This window comes from Camelina sativa, chromosome 12 (genome assembly GCF_000633955.1).
Source record: "Camelina sativa cultivar DH55 chromosome 12, Cs, whole genome shotgun sequence".
In the NCBI taxonomy this organism is placed as follows: Eukaryota; Viridiplantae; Streptophyta; class Magnoliopsida; order Brassicales; family Brassicaceae; genus Camelina; species Camelina sativa.
The window spans coordinates 8,810,263-8,828,376 of record NC_025696.1 but is presented as its reverse complement, the minus strand read 5'-3'; the positions used below and the strand labels follow the sequence as shown (position 1 = coordinate 8,828,376).

The following is an 18,114-nucleotide window of genomic DNA, read 5'->3' as shown; positions in this document are numbered from 1 at the left end:
GGAGAGTGTGGATGGTCATCGTTGAATTTTGAAATTTTGGTAAGAGGAATATGCTTTTTTGATGAAAAAAATGGGTGCATGTTAAGTCTATATATAGTGTGTGATCTTTGGCCATCATAAGATAATTAATGCGAGAAAGACAATGTTTCGCTTAGCAGTTAAGCCAAATTGTGTGAGAGAGAGAGATTACCCTTTGAAGATTTGGAGGAAATGGGGAAAAGTGAGCCATGTGTTCTATAAGGCTACATTTGTCTCTAGCTGAGGAGCGATGTTCCTTGAACATGACAAGGGAATGAAATGTCAGTCTTGAGTTCCCTTAGTTATCATTCATTTTTTTTTCCTGTTGTGTTAGACCATCTTTAATAGAGGAGCGGTGAAACATTTCTCGGAAAATTAAAATATATTTTTTATTACACATTTTCCTTTATTTATTTATTTTTAATATGTGTATTGTTGGGTAAATGACACATGTCTATTTATTCTTAAGAAAGGTTTCACAAAGTTTCAACACAAGCAACGATTCTCCTTCTTTTATGTTCTCTCTCTTCTTTTTATTATTTTTTTGAACATGACAAGGGAATGAAAAGTCAGTCTTGAGTTCTCTTAGTTATCATTCATTTTTTTTTCCTGTTGTGTTAAACCATCTTTAATGGAAGAGCGGTGAAACATTTGTCGAAACATTAAAATTTATTTATTTATTTATTTTTATTATGTGTACTATTGGGTAAATGACACATGTCTATTGATTCTTAAGAAACGTTTCTCAAGGTTTTCACACAAGCAACGATTCTCCTTCTTTTATGTTCTCTCTCTCTTCTTTTTATTATTTTTTTGAAAATGACAAGGGAATGAAATGTCAGTCTTGAGTTTTCCTAGTTATCATTCATTATTTTTTTTTTGTTGTGTTAAACCATCTTTAATGGAGGAGCCGTGAAACATTTCTCGGAAAATTAAAATATATATTTTTATTACATAGTTTCCTTTTTATTTATTTTTAATATGTGCACAATTGGGTAAAGGACACATGTCTATTTATTCTTAAGATACGTTTCTCAAGGTTTCCACACAAGCAACGATTTTCCTTCTTTTATGTTGTCTCTCTTCTTTTTATTTTTTTTTTAATAAAAGCATTGATATGAGCAACCCCCGATGGGGCTGCCTTTAAGGTTCCAGGTGGTGTCATTTATAATCCAAATTACCAAAACTATTATAAAGAATGTAAGAGAACAAATAAAATTTTTTATTTAAATATATTTAAATTTACATTATTATTTAAGCCGATCAACATAGCTAGGTTAAAATAGAAATTTTGGACACTATTACTTAGTAGTCAACACAAAGAACGATGATCAGACACAAAGAACAATGCTACAAAAATATTTGTTTGGGAGACTATTTAAGATAAATATCATTAAATGGAAAAACTTGAACATAAATTTTGGACACCATTACTCAATAGTCAACACAAATATAGTTGATCTCTCAAACTATGTTTAGGTGTAAAGAACAATGCTCAAAAAATAAGAAAAGAAAAAAATCTCATCATACAAATTTGACCTTGTTAGATCAAGATCTGAAAATATGGTATCTAAAGTCATTTTTCAACACATCACTTATTAATATTACCTTGTCCATGTGTTTGGGCCACTATCTACGTAAAAATCATTAAATGCAAAGGTTTAAGTAGAAAATTTTATTTATTGTAAATGTATTAGCGACCCAAGTCATTTTTAAAAGTATGGAGAGATATGCATAATTAGAAATAACGATTTCTAAAATAAAATGGGTAGCATATCCCAAGTACTGTACTGCCAATTCTATTAGTTATAGCCTAGCTAATAGAGAGTTTGAATTATAAGAAAAATGGTAAGACAAATTCACTAACCTACGCCATCTTGTATGAGTTTAGCAGCGACCTCGATTAAATTTTGGAGCTCAGTGAAAAGTCTATCTTTGTTTCCTCCACAGCTCGACTGGATGAATGAAAATATGAGAAGTGAGGCGAAGAGGAGAATGTGGATGGTCACCGTTGAATTTTGAAATTTTGGTAAGAGGAATATGCTTTTTTAATGAAAAAAATGGGTGCATGTTAAGTCTTTATATAGTGTGCGATCTTTGGCCATCATAAGATAAGTAATGCGAGAAAGATAATGTTTCGCTTAGCAGTTAAGCCAAATTGTGTCAGAGAGAGAGATTACCCTTTGAAGATTTGGAGGAAATGGAGAAAAGTGAGTCATGTGTTTTATAAGGCTACATTTGTCTCTATTGTCTCCAGCTGAGGAGCGATGTTCCTTGAAGATGACAAGGGAATGAAAAGTCAGTCTTGAGCTTCCTTAGTTATCATTCATTTTTTTTTCCTGTTGTTTTAGACCATCTTTAATGGAGGAGCGGTGAAACATTTCTCGGAAAATTAAAAAACATATTTTTATTACACATTTTCCTTTTATTATTTATTTTTAATATGTGTACTATTGGGTAAATGACACACGTCTATTTATTCTTAAGAAATGTTTCTCAAGGTTTCCACACATGCAACAATTCTCCTTCTTTTCTGTTCTCTCTCTTCTTTTTATTATTTTTTTGAACATGACACGGGAATGAAAAGTCAGTCTTCGGTTTTCTTAGTTATCATTCATTTTATTTTCCTGTTGTGTTAAACAATCTTTAATGGAGGAGCGGTGAAACATTTCTCGGAAAATTAAAATATATATTTTTATTACACATTTTCCTTTTTTATTTATTTTTATTATGTGTACTATTGGATAAATGATACATGTCTATTGATTCTTAAGAAACGTTTCTCAAGGTTTCCACACAAACAACGATTCTCCTTCTTTTATGTTCTCTCTCTCTTCTTTTTATTATGATTTTGAATATGACAAGGGAATGAAATGTCTGTCTTGAGTTTTCCTAGTTATCATTTATTATTTTTTCTTGTTGTGTTAAACCATCTTTAATGGAGGAGCGGTGAAACATTTCTCGGAAAATTAAAATATATATTTTTATTACATAGTTTCCTTTTTTATTTATTTTTAATATGTACACAATTGGGTAAATGACACATGTATATTTATTCTTAAGAAATGTTTCTCAAGGTTTCCACACAAGCAACGATTCTCCTTCTTTTCTGTCCTCGCTCNTTTTTTTTTTTTTTTTTTTTTTAATAAAAGCATTGACATGAGCAACCCCCGATGGGCTGCCCTTAAGGTTCCAGGTGGGGTCATTTGTAATCCAAATTACCAAAACTATTATAAATAATGTAAGCGAACAAATAAAAATTTTAATTAAATATATTTAAATTTACATCATTATTTAAGCCGATCAACATAGCTAGGTTAAAATAGAAATTTTGGACACTAGTTAGATCATGATCTGAAAATATGGTATCTAAAGTCATTTTTCCACACATCACTCATTAGTATTACCTTATCCTTGTGTTTGGGCCACTATCTACGTAAAACATCATTAAATGCAAAGGTTTAAGTAGAAATTTTTATTTATTATAAATGTATTAGTGACCCAAGTCATTTTAAAATGTATGGAGAGATATGCATAAATGGAAATAACGATTTCTAAAATAAAATGGGTAGCATATCCCAAGTACTGTACTGCCAGTTCTATTAGTTATAGCCTAGCAAATAGAGAGTTTAAATTATAAGAAAAATGGTAAGACAAATTCACAAACCTACGCCATCTTGTATGGGTTTAGCGGCGACCTCGATTAAATTTTGGAGCTCAGTGAAGAGTCTATCTTTGTTTCCTCCACGGTTCGACTGGATGAATGAAAATATGAGAAGTGAGGCGAAGAGGAGAGTGTGGATGGTCATCGTTGAATTTTGAAATTTTGGTAAGAAGAATATGCTTTTTTGATGAAAAAAATGGGTGCATGTTAAGTCTTTATATAGTGTGTGATCTTTAGCCATCATAAGATTAAGCCAAATTGTGTGAGAGAGAGAGACTACCCTTTGAAGATTTAGAGGAAATGGGGGAAAGTTAGTCATGTGTTCTATAAGGCTACATTTGTCTCTATTGTCTCCAACTGAGGAGCGATGTTCGTTGAACATGACAAAGGAATGAAAAGTCAATCTTGAGTTCTCTTAGTTATCATTCATTTTTGTTTTCATGTTGTGTTAGACCATCTATAATGGAGAAGCGGTAAAACATTTCTCGGAAAATTAAAATATATATTTTTATCACACATTTTCCTTTTTTTTTTATTTATTTTTAATATGTGTATTATTGGGTAAAGACACATGTCTATTTATTTTTAAGAAACGTTTCTCAAGATTTCCACATAAGCAACGATTCTCCTTCTTTTATGTTCTCTCTCTTCTTTTTATTATTTTTTTGAACATGACAAGGGAATAAAAAGTCAGTCTTGAGTTCTCTTAGTTATCATTCCTTTTTTTTTCCTGTTGTGTTAAACCATCTTTTATGGAGGAGCGGTGAAACATTTCTCGGAAAATTTAAATATATATTTTTAATTACACATTTTCCTTTTTTATTTATTTTTATTATGTGTACTATTGGGTAAATGACACATGTCTATTGATTCTTAAGAAACGTTTCTCAAGATCTCTACACAAGCAACGATTCTCCTTCTTTTCTGTTCTCTCTCTTCTTTTTATTATTTTTTAATAAAAACATTGACATGAGCAACCCCCGTGGCTGCCTTTAAGGTTCCAGGTGGTGTCATTTGTAATCCAAATTATCAAAACTATTATAAAGAATGTAAAATAACAAATAAAATTATTCATTAAATATATTTAAATTTACGTCATTATTTAAGCTGATCAACATATCTAGGTTAAATAAAACAAATATATTTGTTTGGGAGACTATTTAAGATAAATATCATTAAATGGAAAAACTTGAACATAAATTTTGGACACCATTACTCAATAGTCAACACAAATATAGTTGATCTCTCAAACTATGTTTAGGTGTAAAGAACAATGCTCAAAAATAAGAAAAGAAAAACGTCTCATCATACAAATTTGACCTTGTTAGAACAAGATATGAAAATATGGTATCTAAAGTCATTTTCCACACATCACTCATTAATATTACCTTATCCATGTGTTTGGGCCATTATCTAAGTAAAAAATCATTAAATGCAAAGGTTTAAGTAGAAATTTTTATTTATTATAAATGTATTAGTGACCCAAGTCATTTTTAAAAGTATGGAGAGATATGCATAAATGAAAATAACGATTTCTAAAATAAAATGGGTAGCATATCCCAAGTACTGTACTGCCAATTCTATTAGTTATAGCGTAACTAATAGAGAGTTTGAATTATAAGAAAAATGGTAAGACAAACTCACAAACCTACGCCATCATCTTGTATGGGTTTAGCGGCGACCTCGATTAAATTTCAGAGATCAGTGAAGAGTCTATCTTTGTTTCCTCCACGGCTCAACTGGATGAAGGAAAATATGAGAAGAAGAGAGTGTGGATGGCCATCGTTGAATTTTGAAATTTTGGTAAGAGGAATATGCTTTTTTGATGAAAAAATGGGGCATGTTAAGTATTTATATAGTGTGTGATCTTTAGCCATCATAAGATAAGTAATGCGAGAAAGACAATCTTTCGCTTAGCAGTTAAGCCAAATTGTGTGAGAGAGAGAGATTACCCTTTGAAGATTTGGAGGAAATGGGGAAAAGTGAGCCATGTGTTCTATAAGGCTACATTTGTCTCTATTGTCTCCAGCGGAGGAACGATGTTCCTTGAACATGACAAGGGAATGAAAAGTCAATATTGAGTTCTTTACACAAGCAACGATTCTTCTTCTTTTCTGTTCTCTCTTATCTTTTTATTATTTTTTTAATAAAAACATTGACATGAGCAACTCCTGATGGGGCTGCCCTTAAGGTTCTAGGGTGTCATTTGTAATCCAAATTACCAAAACTATTATGAAGAATGTAAGAGAACAAATAAAAAATTTAATTAAATATATTTAAATTTATGTCATTTTTTAAGCCGATCAACATAGCTAGGTTAAAATAGAAATTTTGGACACTATTACTTGGTAGTCAACACGAAGAACGATGATCAGACGCAAAGAACGATGCTAAATAAAACAAAAATATTTGTTTGAGAGACTATTAAGATAAATATCATTAAATGGAAAAACTTGAACATAAATTTTGAACACCATTACTTGATAGTCAACACAAATATAGTTGATCTTTCAAACTATGTTTAGGTGTAAAGAACAATGCTCAAAAATATGAAAAGAAAAACGTCTCATCATACAAATTTGACCTAGTTAAATCAAGATCTGAAAATATGGTATCTAATGTCATATCACCGGACATCACTCATTAGGATCACCTTATCCATATGTTTGGGCCACTATCTAAGTCAAACATCATTAAATGCAAAATTTTAAGTAGAAATTTCGAACGCTATTACTCGGTAGTCGACACAAATATAGTTGACCTATAAAACTATCTTCATGCGTGGAGAACGATTCTCAAAAATAAATATATAAAGAATGTATTGTTCGAATTAAACCAAATTAGATCCCAATAAAGAAATTTGGTATGCGATGTCATATCACTAACATCACTCATTAGAATCGCCGTATCCATATGTTGCACAACTATGTTGAAATATCAAATTATGCGCAAAAGGCGAAGAAAAACGCCAAGAATATTAGAAGAAAAATTCATCTCATCAACCTACTTAAAAATCTCAGTCCATAATTTAATATTACATTACACACCGCTCATTAGGATTACCTTATCCTTATGTTTTTTTTCTTTTTCACTCCTGTTTAGACCTATTAAAATGTTATAAAGTATTTCTTTTCTATGATTGACCTCTAAGCATTAACGCAAGACAACTATGCACTTGCAATCTATGTCTGAAGATTCCATAACATTGAGAGAGTCCCATGTAATTTAGGATCATATCACTTAGACACTTAGACACAAAATTTGGGAGTACTTTTAGGAGCGTAATTCAAGTATATGAAGTCTTTTTCACACCATTGTCTGTCGTCTGAGATTGATTGTTGGTCCATTAAAAACCTACATGTCCTATATTAAATATACTATATAGAACAAATACTTTCACTAACTTTACTAGCCAAAGCAGTCTCCAATTAAGTTCTCTATATGAAGCTGGTTTAGGCAGCAGTTTTAAATCAAAGACGTGAATATTACAAACCAAAATTACAACTGCGTATCATTCGATTTGACCTCAAAAAAAAACTTCTCTTTTAGGGTAGTCTCACCAAAAAGATTCAGCAAGACAGTTACCACTTCCATTCTTCCTAGAGAATTACTAAATATAGTATCATCATCACTCATGTATCTTCAGGGACAATGCAATTGCTACTTAAACCAAGCTATTTCCGTGCAACCGAACGCATGAGCCTTGTAGAGACCATTTCATTACACATTCATCTGAATCAAGATCATTTATCCCATAGTCCAAACAGTCAGCTATAAACAAGTATCAATAATTCCTTCCATTTAGCCCCCTTATCATCACTTGCCTCCATGAATTGAGTTTGTTCTTTCAAATCCCTTGAGCAGCTTCAGTATACAGAATACTACTACCTAGTATCTACTGAACACTTGATCTAATCAACATACCAATACTAATAGTTATGCTAACCGTTACTAATAATAGATCTAGAGTACAATGAAGACAAACCATTATCTATATTTCTTATTTTGTTTCCACTGAATCAGCTGAAACAGAACTACACCTAAATTCAGCTAAACACTACAAAAGATTACCTTTCGCTAGAGACTTCCTTTAATTGCATAACTAAATCCAACACAGAACATATGATATAGATTCCTTAATAAAAGACTTCTTCATAAAAATAACATCTATTATTCAATCAGTTGAATCCGTCTTATTTGCAATGGATCGAGTACATAGATGCAGCCATATGGAAGTACAATAACAAAGAAGTGATCGTTACAAAATAATCATCTTATATATAAGGATTGGTGAGGATTATAAATTCTGCATTTCAGATAAATGATCATTCAGGAAAACTCTAGTTCTCAAAATCAGTGTTTTGCATCCGATCAGTACCAACAAGAGATAACTTGTTCTCATATACATCGATATATCCAAACGAATACGTACCTGGGGGGCATTCCAAGGCAGCTTCCAAGGATCTATGGTGAACACCGTGAGAATCAACAAAGTATCCTCCTTTATGATCGTGTCCGGACAAACAAACTTTAACAGAGTCATACTTGTGTATAATGTCCATCACTTCATCAAAATTCCACAACAAAGCTGCTTTGGATGCCACACCGGGGCTCATAGGCACATGCCCACATACAATAACTCTCTGGTTCGAGTTTGATGCATCCTGAAGCACACTATCAAGCCATTGCAGCTGCTCCTCCCCAACACCACCGTTATACTTGACAAATCTCCTCGCAACATCCTCAAGCCCCTCAGGGCTATTTTTGTCTGAGTTTGGGTTCTTTTCATCAAGTATCTTCAATGCAGCGATTGTTTTAGGATGGTCCTGTGGCCATCCTACAGCACTGATGTCATACCCATCTAACACAACAATTCTATAGCCTGGAGTTGGTGAAAAATCATAGTAAGCATTGCCATCACGACCTGGGATCTTCAGCAAGGGAAGCAACTCTTCACGGGGGAGATTGTAGAGGCAGTGATTGCCGATCATATGATAAACAGGACCATTGAATTTGTCGAATTCACGGACCAGTTTCTTAGTCGCAGCCAAAGACTGATCCTTGGGACAAAAACCATCAACAATGTCACCCATGTTGATAACAAATTTGAGGTTCCCATGTTGGTTCCAAGTTTCAACAGCTCGTTGTAGGACAAGGATGCTGTTCCTGTAATACCTAGGAACACCTAAAAAGGAGCGGCCATCTGGAATATCAGCATACTGAACATCAGCTATAACACCAAACGAGAAGAGTGGCTGTTTGACTACAGAACCCATTAAACCTATTGGTCTGTAAAAATCAAAAATTTATGTAAGCACACAACCAGTCATAATGAATCACATTTTAGCTTCACATTAAGAATAAAAAAGCCACGATTTTTCAAAACTTAGATGCCACAAAATGGAAAAGCTTGTTCAGTAGCAGCACATGACAACAAGTTTCTTCTGATCTCACAAAAATTTGAGCAGAGCCCTTTTATTCAACACTTAAGTTGAAAAATTCACAAAACAAAAGGGTAAAAGAATGCAATTGCACAAGTATAATGACAAATCGTAGAGTCAATGCTCGATCTCGGCTTATAGATCGTGAAAGAAAACGCAAGTCGTATGGAAAAAAAAAACATTATAGTAAACGACGGACTTACAAGAATATAGCTCCGCGAGGATTGGATAAGGGAACGAGCAGAGGTGAGCAGAAGAATCAGAGAGAAGAGGCGCAAATTGGCTAATTGCAGAGACACAACAGCTACACAAGAAAACTCTTAACATCTGAAACTGTGAATTTTCTTACAAACCCTGTAGTTTTCTTACTGCTTACAAAAACTACATGCTGTTTCTTATCGACAAATAAACTCCCCCTTAATTTTGGTCAACAAATAGGATAAGTTGTTTGGCCTTTGCCTTGTNTTTTTTTTTTTTTTTTTTTTTTTTTTTGTAAAAGGTGAAATACTGTATGTAGTACTTAGGCAGCCTTTGATTATTAATAATAACATCATAATCAATGGAAGATACTTTTTTTTCTACTAAAATATGAATCTTAAAAAAATTAATAGCAATGATTTGCAAGTTAAACCCTACACTTTGTCAACATATTTTTGGTATGGTTTTATTATACAAAATGTTCTATAGAACAAAAATTAAAAAATAGTAAAAAATATTACAAAATTGATAAGCTAAATTAATATAAATAATAATATAGAAATTTAAACATTTTTCTAATTATGAGTGGATCTATCTTTATCATGTTTTATAGAGGTTAAGAATTAATTTAAAGAGTTTTTTCTTAATGTAGTATAGTAAAACTGAATCAAAAAATTAAAAACAAAATTAATCTTTTACAATTGATAAAATAATAATTTCACATAATCTTTTTCACCAAAAAAAGATAATATTTTCACATAGATTTCTTTAACCTACAAATGTGTAAATTTTCTTTTACTAAAACATAAAACCCTAGTCAATGATTCATACACGTTGATAACTGGAATCTCTAAAGTACAAAATCTTCTTCTTCTTTTTTTATGATCATTAAGATATGAAATACAGCTAAGATCAAAAAATTTATGACCATATACTATTTTAACTTTTCCATTAATTAAAAGGAGTTCTAATCTTTCTCTTTTTTTTTTTTTTTTTTTCGTTTGGTTTAACTTTTCCATTAATAAACCGAATCAAAATTACCAATAAGAAATTGGAATTGGGTCAGATAGATCTGTATAAATACTAGGGAACCTTCAACCCCAATTCCCCAAAACCCTCTGTGACCATTATTATATCAATCGCCTCGCCGCGTCTTCCTTTTGTTTGCTACCTACGAGTACGACTATGGCGCCCAACAAGATCATCCTAAAGAGCTCCGACGGTGAAATCTTCGAGGTAGATGAAGCCGTAGCTGTTGAGTCCCAGACGATTAAGCACATGATCGAGGACGACTGCGCCAGTAACGGAATCCCGCTTCCCAATGTAACCGGAGCCACCTTGGCTAAGGTTATTGAGTACTGTAAGAAGCACGTCGAGGCCGCCGCTGAGGCTGACGGTGCTGACAAGGATTTTTGTGGTAAAACTGAGAACAGTGAGCTTAATACTTGGGATACCGAATTCGTCAAAGTCGATCAGCCTACACTCTTTGATCTCATCCTGGTTTGTGCTTTATGTTCTTTTTGGATTAGGGTTTTGATGTTCTGTTGGATTAGGGTTTCTTTTTCTGATTTGGGATTATAGGTTTGCCAACTCTGTTACTTAGGGTTGTTGTTGATTTTGTGATATGTTGTGTTTTTTTGTTTTGTTGAAGGCTGCTAACTATCTGAACATCGGTGGACTTCTTGACCTAACGTGCAAGGCCGTGGCTGATCAGATGAGAGGCAAAACTCCAGACGAGATGCGTGCTCACTTCAACATCAAGAACGATTACACAAAGGAGGAAGAAGAGGAGGTTCGCAATGAGAACAAGTGGGCGTTCGAGTAGTGGATCCGGTGTTGGGTGTTTCTCTAGGACAACCTAGTCTTTTTAGTCTTCTTCTTTCTTAAATATTTTGGATTTTTATTTCTTTCTTTTTGGTTTGGACTTGTCTTTAGAATTCAACCGAATGCTTTGTTCTTCTACTAACAAGAACCTTTTGGTTTCTCTCCTCCAATGGTGTCTTTGGTTTTATTCAAAGAAATTGTGTGTTTCTCTTTAGATTTTATCATTAATCTTCGCGACTGGTTACAACGATGGACTCCTTAGTCCTTACGCTTAACATTCCATTAGACCATGTGATTGGCAGCTAAGTGTATCTCCTATCTTTCTCAAGTGTAGTCTTCTCTGACAAGTAACCCTTCGGGTGCATCGATGCTCGTTGAACCTTGATTGCTTGTTGCATCCCAGATCGAAGTTTTATCCCAAATTTGTTCAAAGATAGAGAGCATCATAAGTGCAAACCCCATACGGGGCGCTAGAAGAAGCTTAAGTTTCTTGATGCCGTTATCGCTCCATGTCTTCTTCAACTTAGTCGCAATGCATGAGGAACAAAGCATAGAGTCAAACAACGTCCACTCCCTGAGAGAAGCATAAGCTTAGGCTCTTCTTCATAAGAGATTCTTGAGTAGTCTGGTGCTCGGATCTTGGTTCCGTCTTTCAGAGTAACACAAGTGATCTTATCAATGTTTCCTGAGCTATTGATGTGTTGTTCAAGCTTCTTTCATAACCGCAACTTCGTATCTTTCATCAGTCAACCTCTCGTGAACAAACTGATCAGTCAAAGAAACACAAGCCAGCCACAGCAACTCATTAGTGTTCTTGACAGCTCAAACAACAAGCACCCACATGGCTTCATCGTAGACTACCAAATGCTCTATCTCGGCGTATAGATCGTGAAAGAAAACGCAAGTCGTATGGAAAAAAATCAAAAACATTATGGTAAACGACGGACTTGCAACAATACAGCTCCGCGAGGATTGGATAAGGGAACGAGCAGAGGTTAGCAGAATCAGAGAGACGAGGCGCAAATTGGCTAATTGCAGAGACACAGCTAAACAAGAAAACTCTTAACACATCTGAAACTGAAAACTTTCGTGCAAACCGTGCAATTTTCTTACTCCTGACAAAAACTATATGCTGTTTCTTATCGACAACTAAACTCCCCGTAAATTTTGGTAATGGTAGTTTTTGGTCTGTTTATTGCAAAACTTATCGACATCATTTGTAAATACAAAAATGATGTTTCTTATACATCATTGTATATCCAGTATAAGTTTCACTCTAGCTTGCTTGATGTTATTTGAAGCACTTCAAGTAATAGTAAGTCGTAGCACTTTCTTTTGACACATACCTACTTGTAGATTTTGTGGTCGAAAATTAAAACATTGAATTTGAAGGATCAAGTTTACAAGATAGACAAACAATTGCCTATCACTTTAAAAAGAGTGATCTAAGCATTTTTGATTAATTAATATCAGAATTCGTGGGGTTGTGGAGGTAAGACCTTTTTGTAAAGGCTTTTACTACAATCATACATATCTTACTCTATTTACACTCCTCCTCTAGAGCCTGTCATCTCCTCCTTGTGAAAAAAGGATGTCTCAAGGCTTCACGAGCGGTTAGTCTCTCTGATGGATCAAATCGAAGAAGTCCTTGCACCATATTTATCAATTCTCCCGCCGAGTGGTCTACATGTTGCATAATCAGATTCTGCAACAACACATACAGGACCATATGTAAACACACAGAATCACTTCGACAAATCAAACTCAATATACGACACTTGACGAACCTGAAGCCGAGGAAGCTTCAATACTGCTTTGAGGCTGTCCCTTGAGGTGGCCCCATCAGGCCAATCCAAACGACCTCTTCTCACATATTTCTCTGAGTGCCGACTTTATCACACAACACAAGAAAAAATAGTTTAACACCCGACCATATATACATCACTTCAGAGCAAATGTTTTATTCAACTCACTCCACTTTCTTCAACATTTGTTGAGGGAACGACCCAAGTACACGCTCCATCATTGCTAAATGCTCCAGATTTTCATGTGTTTGGAACAACGCTTCTCCCTGAAAATCCCAAAATTTTCAATTAAAAACAAAAAAAGGGAGTAAATTCCCAATCTAACATTAAAATGAACTAGCTCAAACACATACCGTGCACAGTTCCACTATGATACATCCAATACTCCAAACATCGCATGGATAACTCCAGCCAAGACCTGCACACAAGCCCATGTTTCTCCATCAGTTTGTAATATAATTTAACAGAATCTAGAGATCAGAATGAGTTATTTTTTACAACATGAACTCACCTAAAATCACTTCTGGTGCCCTATAATGTCTCGTAGATACAATGTAGGTTTGGTCCTGACGCTCATAAGTTGTGCTACCAAAATCAATCACCTTTATTGCACTTGATTTAGGCACTCTTTTATAGCTTAGATCCCTTTGTAACCGGGAGCCCTGCAATAGAAAACACAACAAAATCCTTTAGCACTTAACTCATATTAAAGTCACACACATGTAAATTCAAGATATACCTTATACTCAGGAATCTTCACATAGTCCGAGGAGACTAAGAGAATATTTTCTGGTTTAAGGTCCGTATGAATCATGCGCAAGTCATGCATAACTGCAAAATCAGACAAAAATAAACAAGGAAAATGCCATAAGAAACGGAAAGAGCTAAAATTCAGAAACTTATGTGGTAACCATCACAATAACAAGCAAAACTCAAATGAAAATGCAAGAGCATGCAGATTGATTGAAAAGACTGCAAAGACTACACACATGCTACACATTCCAAGAGTTGCCAGCCAATCTCACGGACAAGATCAATGGGAAAGGAGCGATAATTGTTTTTCCGAAGAAAATCGTATAAACTTGATCCAAGCTTCTCAAATACCTGTTGCAACCATTTAAATTCATCCACAAAATTTAACCCCAACTATTTCCCAAACCGGGGAAAATCATTGCCATCACAAAATTGACTAAAATACTTACAATACAGATATGGTTACGATAGTCAAACCAGTTCCGAATTTGTACACAACTGCAAGGAATAAAATGATTTAACCTTTGCAAAAAAAGAATTTGAAAAACCATGTCCGACTCTATCAGATTTCTAATGCATGATGAAAAGTAACTTACCGATTGCCACCTTTGTCATGTTTACCAAGCTGTTGAAGCATTTCAATTTCGATCATAGCAGCCTCGCGGTATTTCTTCACACCACGGACAATCTTGACAGCCACCATTTCCTTCCTCTCCCTGTCCCAACATTCTAGCACTTGACCAAAGGTACCTACAAGGACAATTTAAGTAACGTTCGAATAAGATATGAGTACTACAATGAGACATGTGAAAAAACATAAGATAACTTATACAACAACCAAAAATTCATACCTTCTCCCATTTTGCTATAGATTTTATCTGCGAAACAAGAAGAGCATAGAGCAATCAGAATAATGAAATCAAAAAATATATATATACACAAGGTTCACCACAACATCTAATGTTTGTTAAAAAAAAGCCATTGAAAAAAAAAATCTAGAGATATATATTTAAGGTAGCTTGAGGATTATCAAAACAGCTCTTTGGTTAATAGAAAAAGTGAGATTACAGCGTGGGGTTAAGTCATCTCCCAGTTCAAACATGTAATGTCCATCCTTGTCATCTTCTCGCCTTGGGGGAGNCCACCTTTGTCATGTTTACCAAGCTGTTGAAGCATTTCAATTTCAATCATAGCAGCCTCGCGGTATTTCTTCACACCACGGACAATCTTGACAGCCACCATTTCCTTCCTCTCCCTGTCCCAACATTCTAGCACTTGACCAAAGGTACCTACAAGGACAATTTAAGTAACGTTCGAATAAGATATGAGTACTATAATGGGACATGTGAAAAAACACAAGATAACTCATACAACAACCAAAAATTCATACCTTCTCCCATTTTGCTATAGATTTTATCTGCGAAACAAGAAAAGAACAGAGCAATCAGAATAATGAAATCAAAAAAAATTAACACAAGGTTCACCACAACATCTAGAGTTTAACAAAAAAAGCCATTGAAAAAAAAAATCTAGAGATATATATTTAAAGGTAGCTTCAGGATTATCAAAACAGCTCTTGGTAATGGAAAAGTGAGATTACAGCGTGGGGTTAAGTCATCTCCCAGTTCAAACATGTAATGTCCATCCTTGTCATCTTCTCGCCTTGGGGGCGAACCATTTCGAGCCACAGCCTTAACACAAATAGAAGAGCTACTATTGTCTGTAGGAGCTCCGGAGGATGCAAAGCTTGATATATTTCCAATCTCTTGCCCACAAAACATTCCTACCTGAGCCTACACATATCCATGTACCATAACAGACAGATGAAAACCTGCCACTATCCTTCTACGCTAACATGTTTTGAGTCATATTCTATTACTATCTTAATACCTAAAGGGCAATATGTAAATCCAAACAATTAGGGTACTTTCAAAGTGCATCAATTTATCTATTCTTGAGAAATAATCATTTGTTCTGACTGAAACTGATAGAAGTTAAAGCATTGGAGAGGGAAAAACACAAAAATCTACATCCAAATTCACAAAACATCATCCATGAGATCAAAATTTGTTCACCATCTACAAACAAAAAAACTAGATACAAAACATACCACGGAAAGAAAAAAAAGTTGAACCTAACCACACTGACATCTAAAATATGTTTATATAGATCTGAACAGGTACAACAACACCTAATTCTCACACGAAATCAACCTAATCACACAAAATTTGGTATCTTCAAAAAGTAAATAATTGACAAACACAACCACACAAAAAAAACTAAAATCACAGATCCATAAGAATCGACAAAAGAAAATAATCAAACAATCTTCAATTTCAAATCGAATCAAAGGAATCAAACACAAAATTGGAACCATGGATAAAAAAAGTGGAGATAAAAACTATACCTTGGTTGCAGAAGGCAACACATCCCAACCGAGACGCGCTCTCTTCCTGGGACGACGATCCATGTGAGTATGAGGAAACTCATGCACGCGCTCCATCTCCATAATCTCAGAAAAATATTCTAATCGGTGGTGATTGTTTTTCAGAAAGCCAAAACGGCGATGACGAAAGCTATTTGGGGGTAAACAGAATCGAAAAGCGTCCTAACCCTAGTTTTTAACCAGAAGAGCCTATTTGCGAATTTGCGATAGAGAAGCAGTCAGAATACATCTCCACCGTCCACGTGTAAGCACCCTATGTAACCAGGGTTAGTTGTAACTGCGCTGGATTTAACCAGAGTTGAGTTGTGTCTGTCTCAATTATTGATTGGGGAATAGGAATATGCTCTTCCACTTTCCAAAAGATGAAAACTACAAGAAGTGCTTCTTATTTCTCTTCAAAACGACACGCATTCTTAGTTCGCTCGGTCTTTCTAATCCTCGCTTTTTACCCGGATCGAATATTCCAAAACTATTTTAGTATTTTTACTTTATTGACGGCATTTTTTCCTTTCTAAATTATCCCCTTTATAATAAAACGGAAATACACAACATTGTTTCGATAGACTTTATAATTTTAATAAATGGTTACAAATTGGTTATACATAAATTATAAATTAATCCATATATTAATTGTAACCAATAAAACCTTAATTGTAACAGAAAATTTTAAATGGGTTATTCCAAATTGATAGTTCATGGATATTCCAAACTTTATTTTCGGAAGATCACGTATATAGTTTCAATTATCTAGAATCACAATATCACCAATTTATTTTCTACATATTTTATTGATAAACCACATCAATAAAAAAGTTATTAAGGGATAAAAATATACTCTTAATCATAAAAAAAGAATCAAATCTCGCTAATTTAACAAGATTAATCGTGATCTTCGGGATCATATTCAGAAATTAAAAATTAAATCTTAATGATAGATTAGAGCCGTGTTAGAGCATGGGTTGAAATTCTTTTTATTATATCATAATTTTAGAATAAAATATAATTTATATGATTGATTTTAAAAGTTTTTCAGGTCCTAATCTAATATTAATCGTGATCTTTGGAATCATATTTTATTCTAAAATTATGATATAAATAAAAAGATTCAACCCGTGCTCTAGCACGGGTCCTAATCTAATCTAGTGGTAATTTACTTTGTCAACAATGAATGTTACAGTAGAATATAAACCGGAGTCTCTTTGGTTTAAAGTTTAAACACTACAATACATGTGTAAATTGCGAGTAAACCGGTTTTTTCTAAATGTGTTTGTGGGCCATTGCTGACTTGTTTCACAAGTGCATGCAATAGCCAATAGGATAAACGGTACAGTAAAAACCATTGGAATGAAGCTAGATGTGATTGAGGGTAACAATTCTACCGCCAGATACTCAGAAATCAAAGATGTCTATTTTCACTACTCCAACTATTCGAGCATACTTCAAAAACTACTCTTTTCAACACAACAGGATTTACAGTTTCTTTTGAAGAGAAGTATAAACCAGATGGAGATATCCTAATGGCCTCTTAACTCCTGAATATAATGGCCTAATTGCTGAGCACCAACGAACAAGGCATCGGCTGCCAGAATAACTCCAAACTACATATATGACATGACATGAGATGAGATCAGCAGTCATGAGGAATATGGTTTACAAAAGCTACAAAGATTTTGATTCACAAAACTTACCAGACGCGCAGTATATACTAAACGGTATCCCCAACCTTCTTTGGCAGCTTGAGCTCTTTGCTGGTCTGTCCAACTGCAAGCAAAAGAGAATACATGAATACAATGCCAATCCTGCATATGATGTACAAGATAGCTAGGCCATTGACTTACAGTCACTTCAAACAAATACAAGGCCTATCCATTGTACTCCTCATTGTCTTTCAAACCATTACTTTTCAAGGTATAAGAAAGTCTGAGTAGCAAAAAGAGAGACTTACCCAAGGAACTCTGAAAAACC

The 18,114-nt window shown here is 34.2% G+C and overlaps 3 protein-coding genes and 1 long non-coding RNA gene across 6 annotated transcripts; 1 reads left to right on the top strand and 3 right to left on the bottom strand.

Moving 5' to 3' along the window:
• On the bottom strand, window positions 7,838–9,476 carry LOC104730974 (manganese-dependent ADP-ribose/CDP-alcohol diphosphatase). Its single transcript, XM_010450225.2, has 2 exons — window positions 9,327–9,476; window positions 7,838–8,971 (listed from the first exon to the last, which is right to left on the bottom strand). The coding sequence occupies exon 2, from the start codon at window positions 8,956–8,958 to the stop codon at window positions 8,023–8,025; it is 936 nt and encodes a 311-aa protein (XP_010448527.1). The 5' UTR covers window positions 8,959–8,971; window positions 9,327–9,476; the 3' UTR covers window positions 7,838–8,022.
• LOC104730973 (SKP1-like protein 4) lies at window positions 10,402–11,366 on the top strand. The gene is made up of 2 exons (XM_010450224.2): window positions 10,402–10,821; window positions 10,973–11,366. Exons 1-2 carry the CDS (start codon window positions 10,507–10,509, stop codon window positions 11,144–11,146), a joined length of 489 nt encoding a protein of 162 aa, XP_010448526.1. The 5' UTR covers window positions 10,402–10,506; the 3' UTR covers window positions 11,147–11,366.
• On the bottom strand, window positions 12,503–16,326 carry LOC104730972 (serine/threonine-protein kinase AFC2). Of its 3 annotated transcripts, XM_010450223.2 has the most exons (12): window positions 16,111–16,326; window positions 15,304–15,496; window positions 15,094–15,120; window positions 14,300–14,453; window positions 14,153–14,201; window positions 13,940–14,054; window positions 13,690–13,781; window positions 13,462–13,612; window positions 13,304–13,368; window positions 13,119–13,216; window positions 12,933–13,035; window positions 12,503–12,850 (listed from the first exon to the last, which is right to left on the bottom strand). In XM_010450223.2, the coding sequence occupies exons 1-12, from the start codon at window positions 16,210–16,212 to the stop codon at window positions 12,713–12,715; spliced, it is 1,287 nt and encodes a 428-aa protein (XP_010448525.1). In that variant the 5' UTR covers window positions 16,213–16,326; the 3' UTR covers window positions 12,503–12,712. The 3 variants fall into 3 exon arrangements, with proteins under 3 accessions (XP_010448525.1, XP_010448524.1, XP_019089817.1); XM_010450222.1 differs by lacking the exons at window positions 15,094–15,120; window positions 15,304–15,496; window positions 16,111–16,326 and adding exons at window positions 14,555–14,581; window positions 14,772–14,837; XM_019234272.1 differs by lacking the exons at window positions 13,940–14,054; window positions 14,153–14,201; window positions 15,094–15,120; window positions 15,304–15,496; window positions 16,111–16,326 and adding an exon at window positions 14,555–14,587 and having other exon boundaries at window positions 12,594–12,850.
• Window positions 17,510–18,114, bottom strand: LOC104730971. The gene is made up of 3 exons (XR_758538.2): window positions 18,095–18,114; window positions 17,838–17,910; window positions 17,510–17,747 (listed from the first exon to the last, which is right to left on the bottom strand). It is a non-coding gene; the product is annotated as an uncharacterized LOC104730971 (long non-coding RNA).

Excerpts from the sequence above, each read along its gene's own strand:
- LOC104730973 (XM_010450224.2), top strand. The coding sequence starts at position 10,507 with ATGGCGCCCAACAAGATCATCCTAAAGAGCTCCGACGGTGAAATCTTC. Across the intron at positions 10,822-10,972 it reads CACTCTTTGATCTCATCCTG|GCTGCTAACTATCTGAACAT; the intron begins GTTTGTGCTTTA and ends GTTTTGTTGAAG.
- LOC104730972 (XM_010450223.2), bottom strand. The coding sequence starts at position 16,212 with ATGGAGATGGAGCGCGTGCATGAGTTTCCTCATACTCACATGGATCGT. Across the intron at positions 13,613-13,689 it reads TGAAGATTCCTGAGTATAAG|GGCTCCCGGTTACAAAGGGA; the intron begins GTATATCTTGAA and ends TTTCTATTGCAG. Across the intron at positions 12,851-12,932 it reads TGAAGCTTCCTCGGCTTCAG|AATCTGATTATGCAACATGT; the intron begins GTTCGTCAAGTG and ends GTGTTGTTGCAG.
- LOC104730974 (XM_010450225.2), bottom strand. The coding sequence starts at position 8,958 with ATGGGTTCTGTAGTCAAACAGCCACTCTTCTCGTTTGGTGTTATAGCT.